The 13,953-nt window shown below is 41.7% G+C and overlaps 1 protein-coding gene across 5 annotated transcripts in view; it reads left to right on the forward strand.

Moving 5' to 3' along the window:
• Positions 1 to 13,464, forward strand: part of RIMS1 (regulating synaptic membrane exocytosis 1) — a 354,476-nt gene extending 341,012 nt beyond the window's left edge. For all 5 annotated transcript variants that reach the window (XM_075087080.1, XM_075087081.1, XM_075087082.1 and 2 more), the window contains 5 exons: positions 1,670 to 1,811; positions 6,684 to 6,796; positions 9,571 to 9,672; positions 10,746 to 10,885; positions 11,247 to 13,464. In XM_075087080.1, the coding sequence (XP_074943181.1) occupies positions 1,670 to 1,811; positions 6,684 to 6,796; positions 9,571 to 9,672; positions 10,746 to 10,885; positions 11,247 to 11,465 (716 nt within the window). In that variant the 3' untranslated portion in view covers positions 11,466 to 13,464. The remainder of the gene's footprint in view (positions 1 to 1,669; positions 1,812 to 6,683; positions 6,797 to 9,570; positions 9,673 to 10,745; positions 10,886 to 11,246) is intronic.
• Positions 13,465 to 13,953: the final 489 nt, after the last annotated feature.

Below are 13,953 nucleotides of genomic sequence, written 5' to 3' on the forward strand. Positions count from 1 at the left end.
ACAGTAAAACCTCAGAGCTTCTGGCCTCAGAATAGAGTAAAGGATCTGTGGAAGTAGCAGATTTCTTCCACTCAGAGGCGTTTGCTTCTCTGCCTCTGGGTGGCCATAGCTAGATGGCCCCTAGTCCAGAACGCTTAAAAGGAAAACCAGAGCCCCTTTTGCTGTGGTACTGTCTCTTCTTAGCCCAATATATGAATTATTTCATTTTCACTTTGGGCGTGTTTTCTGTCTGTCTGCTAGCTCCGGAGAGGCTACTGTGATAACCCCAGGGGAGGGGGAGCTGCTCTCTCCTGTGTGTTTTCTCCCTGCCCTCCACCAGCTGTGCAGACCCAAAGAGCAAGGGCCAGCTATTCTCACCAGCATGTTTAACCACCATGAGCAATGGGCAGGCTGTGCAGGAGATACCAGATCCATAGCTTTTATGTGAAGAAAGGCCAAGAACTGTCAGCTTCAAATATCAACCATGTCCATGTGAAACAGGAAGGTGAAAAACTTTTCGGAGCAATTCAGTCTCCACAGCAGGTGGAGGTGGCAGAAACATTTATGTTTTTCAGATGCTCCCCTGAGCAGACTGTGAAAAGGAAGCAGAGGCTTTGCAGAAAGCAAATGAAGGAGCACTGAAATGAAGGGGGAAATGCAGGAGACTCTTTTTGCATGCGCTTATGTGACACTTTATCAAATCTATTACTTCCTGGGAGAAAGTAACGTTACCCATTGAATGATAGGCTGAAGTAAAAGGAAACGAACAGGCCTCGTGAGTTTGAAGACAACACACACTGTTACATCACATAGAGGCTTTGGTGGAAGTATTTGAGTTAAAGGTCTTTGAGTATGTGTATCATCATTTAGAAGCATAATTTCTGCCATGCCACAGCAGAATTCGTTGTAGATCGGCTGTTGCCCCTTGAGCCCATAACCACCCCTGTAAAGAACTGGAAACTCTCCTTGCTCAAGGGTAACACAAAACCTTCCAGGTGGAACTCAAAGTGCATTTTAAAGAATGTGTGATGGAAGCTTTTCCAAATGGATCAAGTCTTTAAACAATTTCACAAGATTTACATTGCTCTCTAGTGTTCAATTGCAAGCCTAGACTCTGTGAAGTCCATCATCTTCCACATGGATTCTCCAAAGAGTTAATTCTACTTAGAAAGTGCTGAGATGAGAAGTTATGTAAAGCTCATTGTTTACTTTGCAGAATTTCTGTGGTGAAAAGTAAGATTTTGCTGGGTCAAAACACATCATTATATTTTGATACTGAGTATTTTAGTATTTAACATTTTTCTGTTGAATGCATGAAGGGTCTTTTTCCCTCTTTTTTCCTGTGAGAATTGTAACTTCTTTTGTAGATACCCAACCCAACTAACGAGGTGGCTAGAGACACCTTCCCGAGTGTATGGTTAGCAGACACTATCACAGTCATCCTGTCTATATTCTGGCTGTATAAAGATTAATAATAAGACACCTGATTTCTAAAAGCTTGCCCTAGGCTGCATCTCTTTTACAGAGACATCTTCACCAGTTTGCAGCTGTAGAAGAGAGTTTTCTTCTTCAATCAGAACAGTCTTTTTGTATTATTAAACAGTCAGATCACTTGTTGGGGGAAAACTGCAAGGGAAGACTTTGTTGGAAGTTGTTGTTCTAACTATTGCTTCTTTTTCTTTGCTTTCAGAGGCTGGCAACAAGAAGCTAAAGAGCACGATACAGAGAAGCACAGAGACAGGAATGGCAGCAGAGATGAGAAGTCGTATGGTTCGACAGCCAAGTCGGGAATCCACTGATGGCAGCATAAATAGTTATAGCTCCGAGGGCAAGTAAGTGGCATTAAAAACATCGGTAATGTAGGAGAACTTTGTCTTTGTAAGAAAACTGGGGATGTGGACAGAGGTCCTAGCTCTGGCTGAAGGGGATAGCTCTGTGTACAGGTTCTTCCTCTTCAAACGTTTGCAAAACTGAACTATTTTAGGCACCTAACACAAATTTCTTGAAAACTAAAATTGAGAGAGGGCTTCTCAGGGATTCACATTTTCCCTGTCATCCAGTGAGGCATTTTGCTCATCAAGAGACAACTAAATTCAGACCACAGTACTCAAAACAAAACATAGGGGTACTTTTTTTTGAGTTATGTTTGGATTAACTCAGATTAAACTTCAGATGTTGTATGTAGATCCCTGTGATATGAAACTCTGTTCAGTAATACTGTACACAAAGAAAGTTTAGTTTGGAGTTGGTCCAAGTCTCTTATTGGGAATTGTAAATCCAGAGTCCAGCTGCCCCATCAGCTGAAATTGGGCAGACAACTGTGGGGAATGGGGCAGCTGTTCGCATTCACTGCTGAATGACTCAGTATGTAGGGAAGGAGAACAAAGGCAGGTCTGACACAAAAGGGTGCATGAATACTCCAGCCTCCTCGCCGCTCTCAGTGGGACTCTACCACGTGTGCCAAGGCACAGTGGTCACCAGGGAATTCTTAGAATATGCCTCCACAAAAAAGGGGAAACTGAAAACCTAGAAAAAATGAGAGATGGGGGCTTCTTTGGCTTCATCTTTTTATGTGCTTACTGTGTTACTGCAATTGCTACTGCACATTGTATAAGGTGTGAAGACCTAGGGTAGCCATGGTGGTGGCAAGGAGCTGTGTCAAGGTGCAGTTTCTCCATCATCAGATGATCTCACCACCCTCATTTTTTTTACAGTGAGGGTGGTGAGGTGCTGAAACAGGCTGCCCAAAGCAGTTGTGGATGCCTCATCCCTGGAAGTGTTCAAGGCCAGGTGGGATGAGGCTTTGAGCAACCTGGTCTAGTGGAAGGTGTCTCTGCCCATGGCAGGGGGTTGGACTAGATGATCTTTAAGGTCTCTTCCAACCCATGCTATTCTATGACTCTATGATAATACTAAGAATTGCAAAAGCCATTTAAGAAAAACAGGCTCCATCATGAATAACTTAAAACCGAAGTAGATAAGCATCAGATGAAGAATGAGGGACAAGAGTAAAATATCTCAGTATTTTTCCCAGTATGATTCTATGGTAGAGCATTATGTTTACCCTTTCAACACTCCATCCTGCCATCCTCCTTCCTCCATTTAGGCTGGAGTGTCAGTCTGTAAGGCACCAGTCACTCCCCATGGTGGCAAAGGGTCCAATAAACTGGACCCTGCGGAGGAGGAGCCAAGAGAGCCTGTTTCCCTGGTTAGCAGTACGGGAGAGGTGGGAGCCCAGCACTGATGGTGAGGACCTTTTCAGGGGAACAGCCTAATCCTCTGCTCCACCCTCAGAGCGTGTAAACAGATTTGGCAAGGCTGGGGCAAACAAGGACTGGATCTGGCGGTCACAGCAGGCATCTGGAAGACAGAAACTGCAAGGTAGACCCTTAAAATGTTGATTTGAGAATCAGCCTCTGAGTAAGGCAGTGAAGAGAGCAAGCCTGGGAGGTAAACCGAGTGCTTGCTTCTTCTTGGGACATTGCAGGCTGGGAATGCACAGTGGGACTTAGTTTGAAAATTATCCTTTAGAACTAGGTCCATCTTCAAGGTAAAGTGAGCTATCATAAGCTGGTATTCTTACTGTCTGCATCTTATGGCTTGGTTCTGCCTCCTTAGCTCCTGTGCCTGCTCCTCATCTCTTGCTGCTCCAGCACCAGTTCTGCCTCTGACAAGTCTCCTTACCTCTCTCAGCACTCTCATACAATAGATTTCTTCACATCTGACAGTGTTTGTCCTGCTTTTCTGATGCATACTTTTGGCATCAGCTCCCTAACTTTTCACTATGATTCTGTCCCAGACTTTTGGATTGATAGAGTTACCAGCTCTTCTGGCTGATTCCTGATCCTCAGTATACCTCAGCTTTGTTTCTTGATTCCAAACCCACTTTGCACTTTACCTTAGCCTTAAACACTGTCCCTGATTTCCACATACCTATTTCAACCCCTGGCAAGAGTAAAGAAACAGCGAGGCCAGTGAAGTGAGAACACCGCCAATATCTAACAGTGACTCTGAAGGGAAGCCCAGGAGAATGGGCCAGAGGCAGATAACAAAACTCAGGTGAAACAGTTAAATATATCTTGCTGCAATGAAGGAAGAGAAACATTCCTTAAAGAGGGCACAATGCTGTAGGCAAAAGGCATACCAGAGGGCTCTGTTCTTCGTGGCTCAGAAAACTTCCCTGAAGTCTTCTGGTTTTCTGTGGTCCTGTGATTTAGCTATAGATCAAATTCTTGGATGGTCTGCAAAGTTGCTTGTGTTTGATAGAATAATGTTAGTGTACAGCAGCTCTGGGTTTAGATCACAGTGAATGAAGAACGTTAAATGCAGAGACTCTTGTAAGAAAGGTGACCAATAAAGCAATTTCCTACTGTTCAATCACTTCCCCCACTTGCATTGCTGGCTTATTTGTAGAACATGAATTGGACACAAATGAAAGGTGGAGAGGAAGCCGCACAACTGCATCAGATAATCAGGGGTACATGCACCATGCCAGCTGATCCTAAAATCCTCTTCCTTTCTCCCTCCTTCTTCTGGGCCTTTTTTGAACATTAGAAATGTCACCCTTAACTTCAGATGTTATTTCTAGTGTGACCATGAATCCGTTTTTGATAGCACCTTGTATTCAGAATAGCAAAGCTGTTCGGTGGGTTTTTCCTGTCTCTTGTGAGATTCCCATCAAAATCAGCGAGAGCTTGGCTTCAGTTGCTTGACTAGCATTTTGTCTGCAGCTCACTCTTGACAGTACTGTAGGCAGGTAGTGATGACAATTAGGAATTGCTTATGTTAAGTTTGCACAGGCTACTTTTCCTTCCTTTTGTGTGTTTACATTATGATACTGCCTTTACTTCCAGGATGAGATAGTTTCTTGACAGTATCATGCCTCATCCTGCATTTTGTAAGACCAATCAGATGTGTAGCTCAGCTGAGAATGCACATTCCTACAGTAGGTACCCCAGGTACCACGTTATGTTCTTCTGCTTGACCTGCATCTGGAGTTTAATGGATTAGAATATGCATTAAGGTGAATGTGTACTTCACAGCCTTCAGTATTATGTGTATAGCCAGAGGTATCTGAAAACTGAGAATACTCTCAAGTGAACATTTTCAATATTGTTAGTCATTCCATTAAAAAATGTAGCATGTTTTGGGGAAAAAGGCCAAAGAAACAAACTAGAAACTTTTCATAGCAGGGGCAAGAGTGAACAGGCAGTGCCACTGGGGAGAGAAGCAGCTTGTTTGTCCTGTCAGGAAGGGTCGACTTGAAGCTGCATCTCAAGGTTAGGCGAATGCTGTAACTGGTGGGCTGGTGGTTGAACTGGACTCCTTGGGGTTCTTTTCCTCCTCCAGCTAAAGAGACCTTAAAAAAAAAAAAAAAAGATTTCTTAAAACTGAACTTCTGTGAAAAGCTTACCTTTTGGTAAACCAGAGTTTTCTAATCAAAAGCACTGTTCTGATATTTTCTGGACAGCTTTAGATACCGGCAGCCTATACATTTATGCAGGCATAGTAAGAGCAGTTAGTCTTGAAGAGAGGAATTGGCTTTTTCTATCCAATTAACTGGGGTTTGCAAAGACTTTTCACTGTGAATTGAATGACTGGAGCACATAAGCCTGATCTGTGGAAATCAAATCTTTTCACACGAGATGTTTTTATTAGGAAGCTTTGTTATTATTTTCTCCAGTCTAATAGGGCATTGCCTTTGAGGGAGAAGCAGATACAGTCGTGGATGGCCTGCTGGGTAAGATGCTATCTAGGCTTGGTTCAAAGTCTGCTGTTCTGTTCCCCATAATTGTGATGAAGAAGTCAAAGCTGAGTCTCTCCACCGTTGATCATTCTTTCTTTCTGTTTTTTTTTTTGTTTCTTTTTTATTGTTTGGAGACTCTATATCTATTAAAAAGAAAGTGGAGATACTGGAATACAAGAAAGCAGCTTGGAAAAGCACATATAGAAACGTAGAATAGTTTGGGCTGGAAGGGACCTTTAGAGCTCACCTAGTCGAACCCCCCTGCAGTGAGCAGGGACATCTTCAGCTAGATTAGGTTGCTCAGAGCCCCGTCCAACCTGATCTTGAATGTTTCCATATATTCTGTGCCGATGTATTACAGTTCAGTTTGTGTCCTGAAAGAGGGGTGGGTACCAACTGTAGATCCATATGTGGCTACCAGAATATTTTGGCTAGGGACTGGCATTAGGTTTAGCTCTAATCAGCACTAGTTGTTTATCTCCAGTCAGTACTACTTGCCAGTTTACTGCTTTGTTAAACAGCTGCAGCAGTCAGATTAATTTAGTGTGTACATCTGTTTTCCCTGCATGTTCTAACTGATGCGGATGGGGTTTGGATGGATGTACAGATATTAAACAGTATTAAAATGTAAATCAAGTGTTGAAGAATGAAAAATGATAGGCTATTAAATTTCATGAGGCTTTTTATGTTTTCTCATACAAGGTCACTCATAGTTTAGTCACCTGTCAGGCTCTTCACTGCTCCTGGAGGACTCCTCCTTAGCAAGAACTGTATTATGGACTACTTTGGGTCCATACACAGAATTTCACTACACTTGTTCAGAGTCCATGGGAGACAGCTTGTTTCTGATGCTGCAGAACAATTTGTGGTTGCACAACCTGAGCTGCTTGCCTTGTATCAGTAGTACAATAGAAATTAATCCTGTTCTTATACTTAACCAGCTTTTATTTTGCTTCAGCTTAATATTTCCTGGAGTACGGCTGGGCGCTGACAGTCAGTTTAGCGATTTCCTCGACGGACTTGGACCTGCACAGCTAGTAGGCCGACAAACGCTAGCAACCCCTGCCATGGGTAAGAATAATATGTGCTCCTCTGTTAAATAAATAATGAGCCAATTAATGCACACGCTGCCAGACTACAGCACCAAAAAGACTTTTATGAAGTGGCTTCCTTCACTGAAAACATGATGGTCCTATACGTAGTCACTGGTATTCCTAGCATGGTAGCATCCCAAATGGGGTGAGAAATGGCATTTGCTCCATGTGTGAGGTGTCCAGTAATCTCATTTGCAGCTTGAAGACAGGGGTTGCACTTTGCTTCCCACTCAGAATTATTGTGGCTTCTCCAGTTGTAGCTCACTGGCAAAATCTCCGCTGTTCAGAGTTTATATTTCCTTGCCACAGATTATATTGGATGTGACAGACAGTTTCTGGCCAAACTCTGCACTTGTCCCACCTTACTTCATCTAACTGCAGAATGTGAAACTTCTGCCCACATTTGCAATGCTCAATAATCAGTTGCTGATAAAGGCCAGTGTTTGTCATGAAAGAGACAAAATCCTTTTCTACGGCAGCTGCCTGGGGCTGTCTGTGGTTGTCTCCGTGTTCCAGACCAGTCTGTATTTCCTTAGAGTAGCGTTAGCTGTCTCTTGGCTGTGAATAGAGTATGAGTGTATAAGGTGTGCAACAGTGCAGTGCGGTGTAAGTATCTTTGGAAAGGTTTGTGGTTTTTTTTTTTTCCTTATATATGAGTAATTCTTAGACATGCTTTAGGATGCGAAATGAGGAGTCCTTGATCCACTACTTTAACCATACTTCTGCTGGAAATTATAAATGGCCAACGCTTCAGTATAGCTGTCTTGGGAGAATCAGCTTCAGGAAGGGCTACTGAGCTGCCTCTGAAAAAAGAGAGAGAAACAGAAAGAAAAATTCCAGAAGAGAGTGTTCCCTTCCCAACTCATGAGCAAAAGGAGACAGAAACTTCCTTGAGAATGCTTTGAGTACCCCCTAAGGCAAGGGTTGCTGTGTAAGTCCAAATGACTGCTACTAATGCATTAATAAGCACCAAACTTGTTCATATTTTTCATATTCATATTTTTTGTTATTATTTTGAAAGAGAAGGTACTTTTGAGATCATTTGCCCAATAAAAATCAAGTGGCTCTATTATTATGAATATAAGGGTCTAGATTTCTCCCATTCCTTTATTTTAATCTTGTTTTCTGACTAAATATTTTTCTGCAGATTACTTGAGTAATATATTTATCTTCACTTCTTAGAACTGCTAGAAAGCTCAAGTTTTGGCCCCCAAAAATGCACTCAGTCGTGCTTTTTAGCAATTTTCAGAAGACTTTCTATGTGGTATCCTTTCACTAGTGATGATATGAAAATGTTTGTATTATCGCTCCCCCTTCTGGTTCCCTGTCGCATGTTTTATTTTGGATATGCACTACGGAGATGTGCTCTTAAAAAGGCATCTTGGAATTTTCCTATGAACTATTTTTAGTGCAAGACAGAGGTCTGTTTATTCAAGCAAAGTTTGATTGATAAAAAAAATCTTCCCTGCTGCTCTGTCATACCTCAAGTACCAAGGTATAAACACTGCTTTAATATAGTTAGACAAGCACGTGAAAATCTCATGCCCAGTTAATTTCAGAATGGTGTCTTTCGAAATCCGGACCTCACATTCTATAGTTCAAGACTATCTATTTGTGAGTGTGGGTTTTTTTAGCCGATCAGAGTTTACATGTCAAATATATCCATACACACGTGTTTCATGGATATACATATAGTTCATTTATTTGCACAGGCATCACACAGCTGCCCATGTCATACTGCGCATTTTTTATTCGAAGTGGCCTGTTGGATTTCTACCCAGCTGATTCCATGATACATGAAACTATAGAGATATAGCCCTTTGAGCATCAACCCATCGTTGACTTCCCTTGCATTTTATTGATCTAGATCAGAACAGTGCTTGGTCTCGGACTGAGCAGTTTCCTTTTTCTGCAAGAAATGTCATTTGTCAGAACTCAGGCAGGGAGACAAGTTTGACTACTTAGTAGCGAAAGCAGCTTCTTATTTTAACATGTTGCGTCGTTTTATTCACACCAAAAATGGGTGTGGAATATTGATAAAAACAGGAAAATTGTCACCCCTGTACCTGTTGGAGGCTTTTGCAGAAAAAAAGACCTCTCTTGAGCTCCTGGGGGGCAGAGCATCATTCTCCGAAGCTGCACTGTGACTGTGTGCCTCGTCTGGTTGGTGCCTCTGTCTTGCGCTGAGGATCCACTCAGGCAATTGTAGTTGCAGAAGGTTTCAACGTTAGTTCTACCAGCAGTCCTCCTTCCTGCTACATCAGACAAGGAACCTTCACACTGCCAGCTCTTGCATTTCAGCTCAGAGGCAGAAACTTCCAGCTGAGGGGATTTCTGAACATGAGTTTGGGTTTTAGGGTCTCTGAGCGTGGGACCACTGTCAGGGCAGCGCACGTCAGTGACCAGCACGCTTGGGCAAGAGTCCTAGGTAGGAAGCATCTGGATAATTCACCAGTGCAACATTAAAGGTGTGGTGGTTATACCATAGTGTTGCTGTAAATTTGCCTGCCTCCATGGATCAAAAATACTGAGGTCTGGTATAAACCGTACACCAAGGGAGGGCGCTGTGCTCCCTACGTATGTATCTTCTAGTCCTGGAGGAATTAAAGGAAAGGGGTCAGCAGAAGAGGTGACAAGCACACTAATGCAGCAGACTAGTAGCAAACTAGTCTTTCTGTTTCTCACCTTGTACCCTATCTCCGGGGTCATACTGCTTCTCTAAAATGCAGGCTTCTTTCTTCTCTCTCTCAGGTGACATCCAGATTGGAATGGTGGATAAAAAGGGCCAGTTAGAAGTAGAAGTCATTAGAGCCCGTGGCCTCACGCAAAAACCTGGCTCCAAATCTACCCCAGGTAAGGGGAGGGGGGGGGAAGAACAGAAGACAAGAATATGCAATACACTGATGAACTGGGGATCTGAGACTTTTTGAGCTCCTCGTTAGCTGTCACTACATTTGCATGTGTTTGGTTTGCTTCTCAACAAGGAATGTGTGCGTGGATATAGCCTTGCTACCAGTGTCCACTTCTTATCACCTTGCATCTGCCAATTGCATGCCACCTCTCAAGGAATGATTTTCGGCAGCTCAACATCTGCTCTGAAAGGAATGTTTGCAGAAGTATTTCTGTGTGTCTTAGGCAAGTCATGTATCTCAGGGAGGCTTTGCGGATGTATATTAAATCCTTTGTCAGTTCCACATCAAAACAGGAGTTGGAGAACAGATGAAAGTGTTTTGAACAAAAAGCTTAATGGACCCATGTGTCATGGTCTTCTGTGTGCAACAGTGCTTCAAGACAGCAGGTTATGCTAGTGCCAGTGTCAATAATTTAAATAATTAATGAGTTTTAATGTTGTGTCATTTTATAAGGGCATATTTGGAAGTTCTGGTTATTTATAGAAGTCTTTCCTAGAAGAGATGTATAATCTCCACCACAACCACTGCTTCCCATAACAACTGGAACAGTTGTTTTAGATAACATTTTGCCAAAATGGAACTTTACAACCTCCTGAGGAGCTGAAGACAAAAGAGCAATTAATGTCTGTGTTATCTGAGTGATTTAGTTTTTAATATTGCTTTCAATGAAACATCAAAGTCTTTTGTTTTGAAATATCTCTGACCCCTAAACTTATGTAGAGTCTCCAGAGTAGCTATCAGTGGCAGTTAATTCCTGGCAAAGGGAAGTGTTTTTAAAATTACAGACATGAAACGGAATTGTTGTTAGTAACATCTTAGATCACTAAATTCATTAAATTGGTTTCTTACGGGCTGTGTCATATAAATATAATTGTATTCAGATTATACAGTGAAAATAGCACGTGTCATTTTCTTTCCACTCAGCTTGCTTTTAAGGCATTTGTCCTCCAGCTCGGATGTGCAATGTAGAACTTTTGAAGTCCAAACATAAAATTCAGAATGTTCTGTTTGCAGCTCCGTATGTCAAAGTGTATTTATTGGAAAATGGAGCATGTATAGCTAAGAAGAAGACAAGAATCGCACGGAAGACCCTTGATCCTTTGTACCAACAGACACTGGTTTTTGATGAAAGTCCACAGGGTAAAGTCCTTCAGGTCAGTTGCTTCTTAATCCTGTTTTAGGCTATCATTTGGAGAAGTACTTGCATGTTTACTTAAGTTTAAGCAATATGCGTAAACCCATTCCGAATCAGAAAGCCTTTCATTTTATACATACCAGCAAACACGTCCTTGTGGCTTGGCGTTTCAGACCTGCACAATGTCTGGCTCTATTAAACATTTCTCTTTTGTTGACTCTTGCTGCGGTCCTGCCATTAGGTTTTCCCACAAGAGGGAGCAATCAGTCACCCTTAAGAATAACATTTTCCTTACACTACACAAAACAAAATGCAGCAGGGCTGAACATTGAAGCCTGGGTTTGGGGACAATGCTGAACCTGTATTTTGTGTTCTTCCAGGTAATAGTTTGGGGAGACTATGGCCGAATGGACCACAAATGCTTCATGGGAGTTGCCCAGATCCTTCTGGAGGAACTGGATCTGTCCAGTGTGGTAATAGGCTGGTATAAATTATTTCCACCTTCATCACTAGTGGATCCAACCTTGACTCCCCTGACACGCAGGGCTTCCCAGTCGTCTCTGGAAAGTTCAACTGGGCCTCCCTGCATTAGATCGTAGTAGCAGGTGCTGTCTAATGCAAACGTCACCCAGGATAACAATTGGAACCAGATATTCACATGATCAAAAAACACTGTTGGAGAGAGACAATCACTTCTGTTTTTGCTTGTAGTAGTTATCCAAAAATATGTCTGTTTGTCGAGAGATGGCTTAAATTGACAGAACAAAGTTATATCACATATGGCCAATCTATTAGCGGCTACCACCGATGCTTATAATGATCAAAAAAATAAAAAAGAGAGAGAGAGACACCTTTAGATTCAAACTAAGTCAAAGATGAGCCAAACTGGAAGCTCTCCCTCTGTTAACAATGTTGTATTTTTTCACATTTTGACAGAGCCCTGAAGCAGTGTTACCTTCCTGGTGTATCAGCAGTTTTTCTGTACTTGTCACTTCCACTAGTTTTTTGCCATGTGATTCTGCTAGTTTTGTAGAAGTCCTCACAACGCTAACAGAGACCCTTCCTTGCTTTTTCTAAACCAAACAAAAAAGGGCTGAAGCATATCTCTGTAAGCATCGTTAAAGTGTTCAACAGCCACAGTTACGATTCCAGAGAGCTCAAATCGTTTCTCAGTTCTGGTTCTTCCAAGGCTCTCACGTGGGAACCCAGAACAAATGACCAATCTAAGTTATAGTCTTAAAAACAAATAATCATCACAGTGCCACTTTTCCTTTGTAAAAAGCAGATATGTTTGCATTATATAGAATAACTTTTATGTTTATGATGTTTTGCATGGAAGAATTTTGAAGATTTCTGCAGCTACTGCTGGGGACTGGTATAAAGCAGCTTTAGTCTTAATTTTGACATTGAATATGTTACTGGTAATGCAGTTTTCCCCCTAGAAATGGGGAGGAAATATTTACGTTTCTGTGTATAAATGTATATTTGACTTCCCAAAATGTTGACCAGGAATGGATTGAGCATATGACACTTTCAGCTGTACCCAGGCTTCTCTGATGTGTGTCGCTTCAGACGCACCTGTCTGCCCTGGATAGAGCATGGTATGAGTTGTTCAGTGTTTCACTGGAAATTCCAGTTGAAATATTCTGCACTTACTAATGTTTTTATCAAATTTTAGTTTACATTTCTTTGAGATTGATGCAAGCACAAGGCTTGATTTTTTAACGCAAGATATCTTACTTTTTGGAGAAAAAAAAAAAAAGTCAAATTTCAATTTGCTTTTTATTCATTTGAGTTCTTCTTGGCCTTGAAATCCCTTGTGATATTCTGTAAATGTGAGAACAACTGCAGATTCCTGCAGGTGCATTGATATGTTTCCCCTCCTTTTACAGGCCATTCGATTTTGTGATCACACAAATAGAGCAGCATGACTTGGAACTGTTCAAAGCTGCATGCACGTTTTGTAAAAAGAGATGAAAAAGGTTATTTAATAATGTATGTTAGTTCCACATAGGCCAGCTTGTATGTTGCATGTACTTGTACAGTTTGCTCGTAATTACTATACTGAAGTAACCAAGAAATCTAAGCCATCCATTTTTCTTATAGACATTTTGCAGGTTTTAGCCAGGCTAGGTCTGTGAGTCTGGTGCTAAATGTCTATAGATGGACTTTATTTTTTACCCTATGGAAAACGTGATGTAGTACGGACCAAATTCCTTCTAATAACTATTTTGGTGTAGATTCCTACTGTGGGGCTGTAACACATGTAGAAACTGTGTACACACTAGGTTTTAATTCATAGACATACTGCCTGCACCAAGTGAACTATTTATTATTACTCAACACGTGGGAATTACTCTGCCCATCTTTCCATAGGGCGCAGATTGGTTACTGCTCGACCTGCTGAGCAGGAAGAACTCAAGCATTGGTGCACTACTACTAGATCCTGTTCTGTCTTAGTGGCCAAAAACCAACTAGTTATAATTCGATAGTATCTTTCTATTTTGACCACTTGTCTTAACACTCCCCTGTGCTTTTAAATGAACTTCCAACTCATGTTATGTAAACATGTTTAATAAAATTTCCTTTTCATGTCCAGTGTAGTAGTTGTGCTCTCTGTATGTTCTGAGGTTCATCTGTGATTCTGCTTGCTGCAGGACTGTGTGAAATGTGTTAAGGAACAGTAAAATGATAAGTAACTTCTCTGGTTCTTTTGATCGCTGTAATAGTGTATGTTGAAGTCTGGGGCCAAAAGCTGAGGCCTGGTGAAAGTCGTGTTTGGTTGGTTTCCTTTTCACCGAGAAAGAAGCCAAATTGTGCTCTCATTTGTTGAAGCAGGCAAATTGAGGTAAAAAAAAAAATCACAAATTACAATCTGGTCGAATCAGCTTATTGGAGTTGAGCGACGCTGCATCTGCTTGCACTAGGTCAGCGGGGTGGTATGTGTTAGAGCTGGACACCAGCTCTCCATTGGGTGTGTGCTGAGCCTTTGAGACATGAGAACAACTCCTGATATTTTGCACTTTTTAAACCCAGAAATATGTCCTTGTGCTGTAATGCCCTCATGGATAATGCTTTATAGAAATT

This window comes from Phalacrocorax aristotelis, chromosome 3, assembly GCF_949628215.1.
Source record: "Phalacrocorax aristotelis chromosome 3, bGulAri2.1, whole genome shotgun sequence".
NCBI classification, from domain to species: domain Eukaryota; kingdom Metazoa; phylum Chordata; class Aves; order Suliformes; family Phalacrocoracidae; genus Phalacrocorax; species Phalacrocorax aristotelis.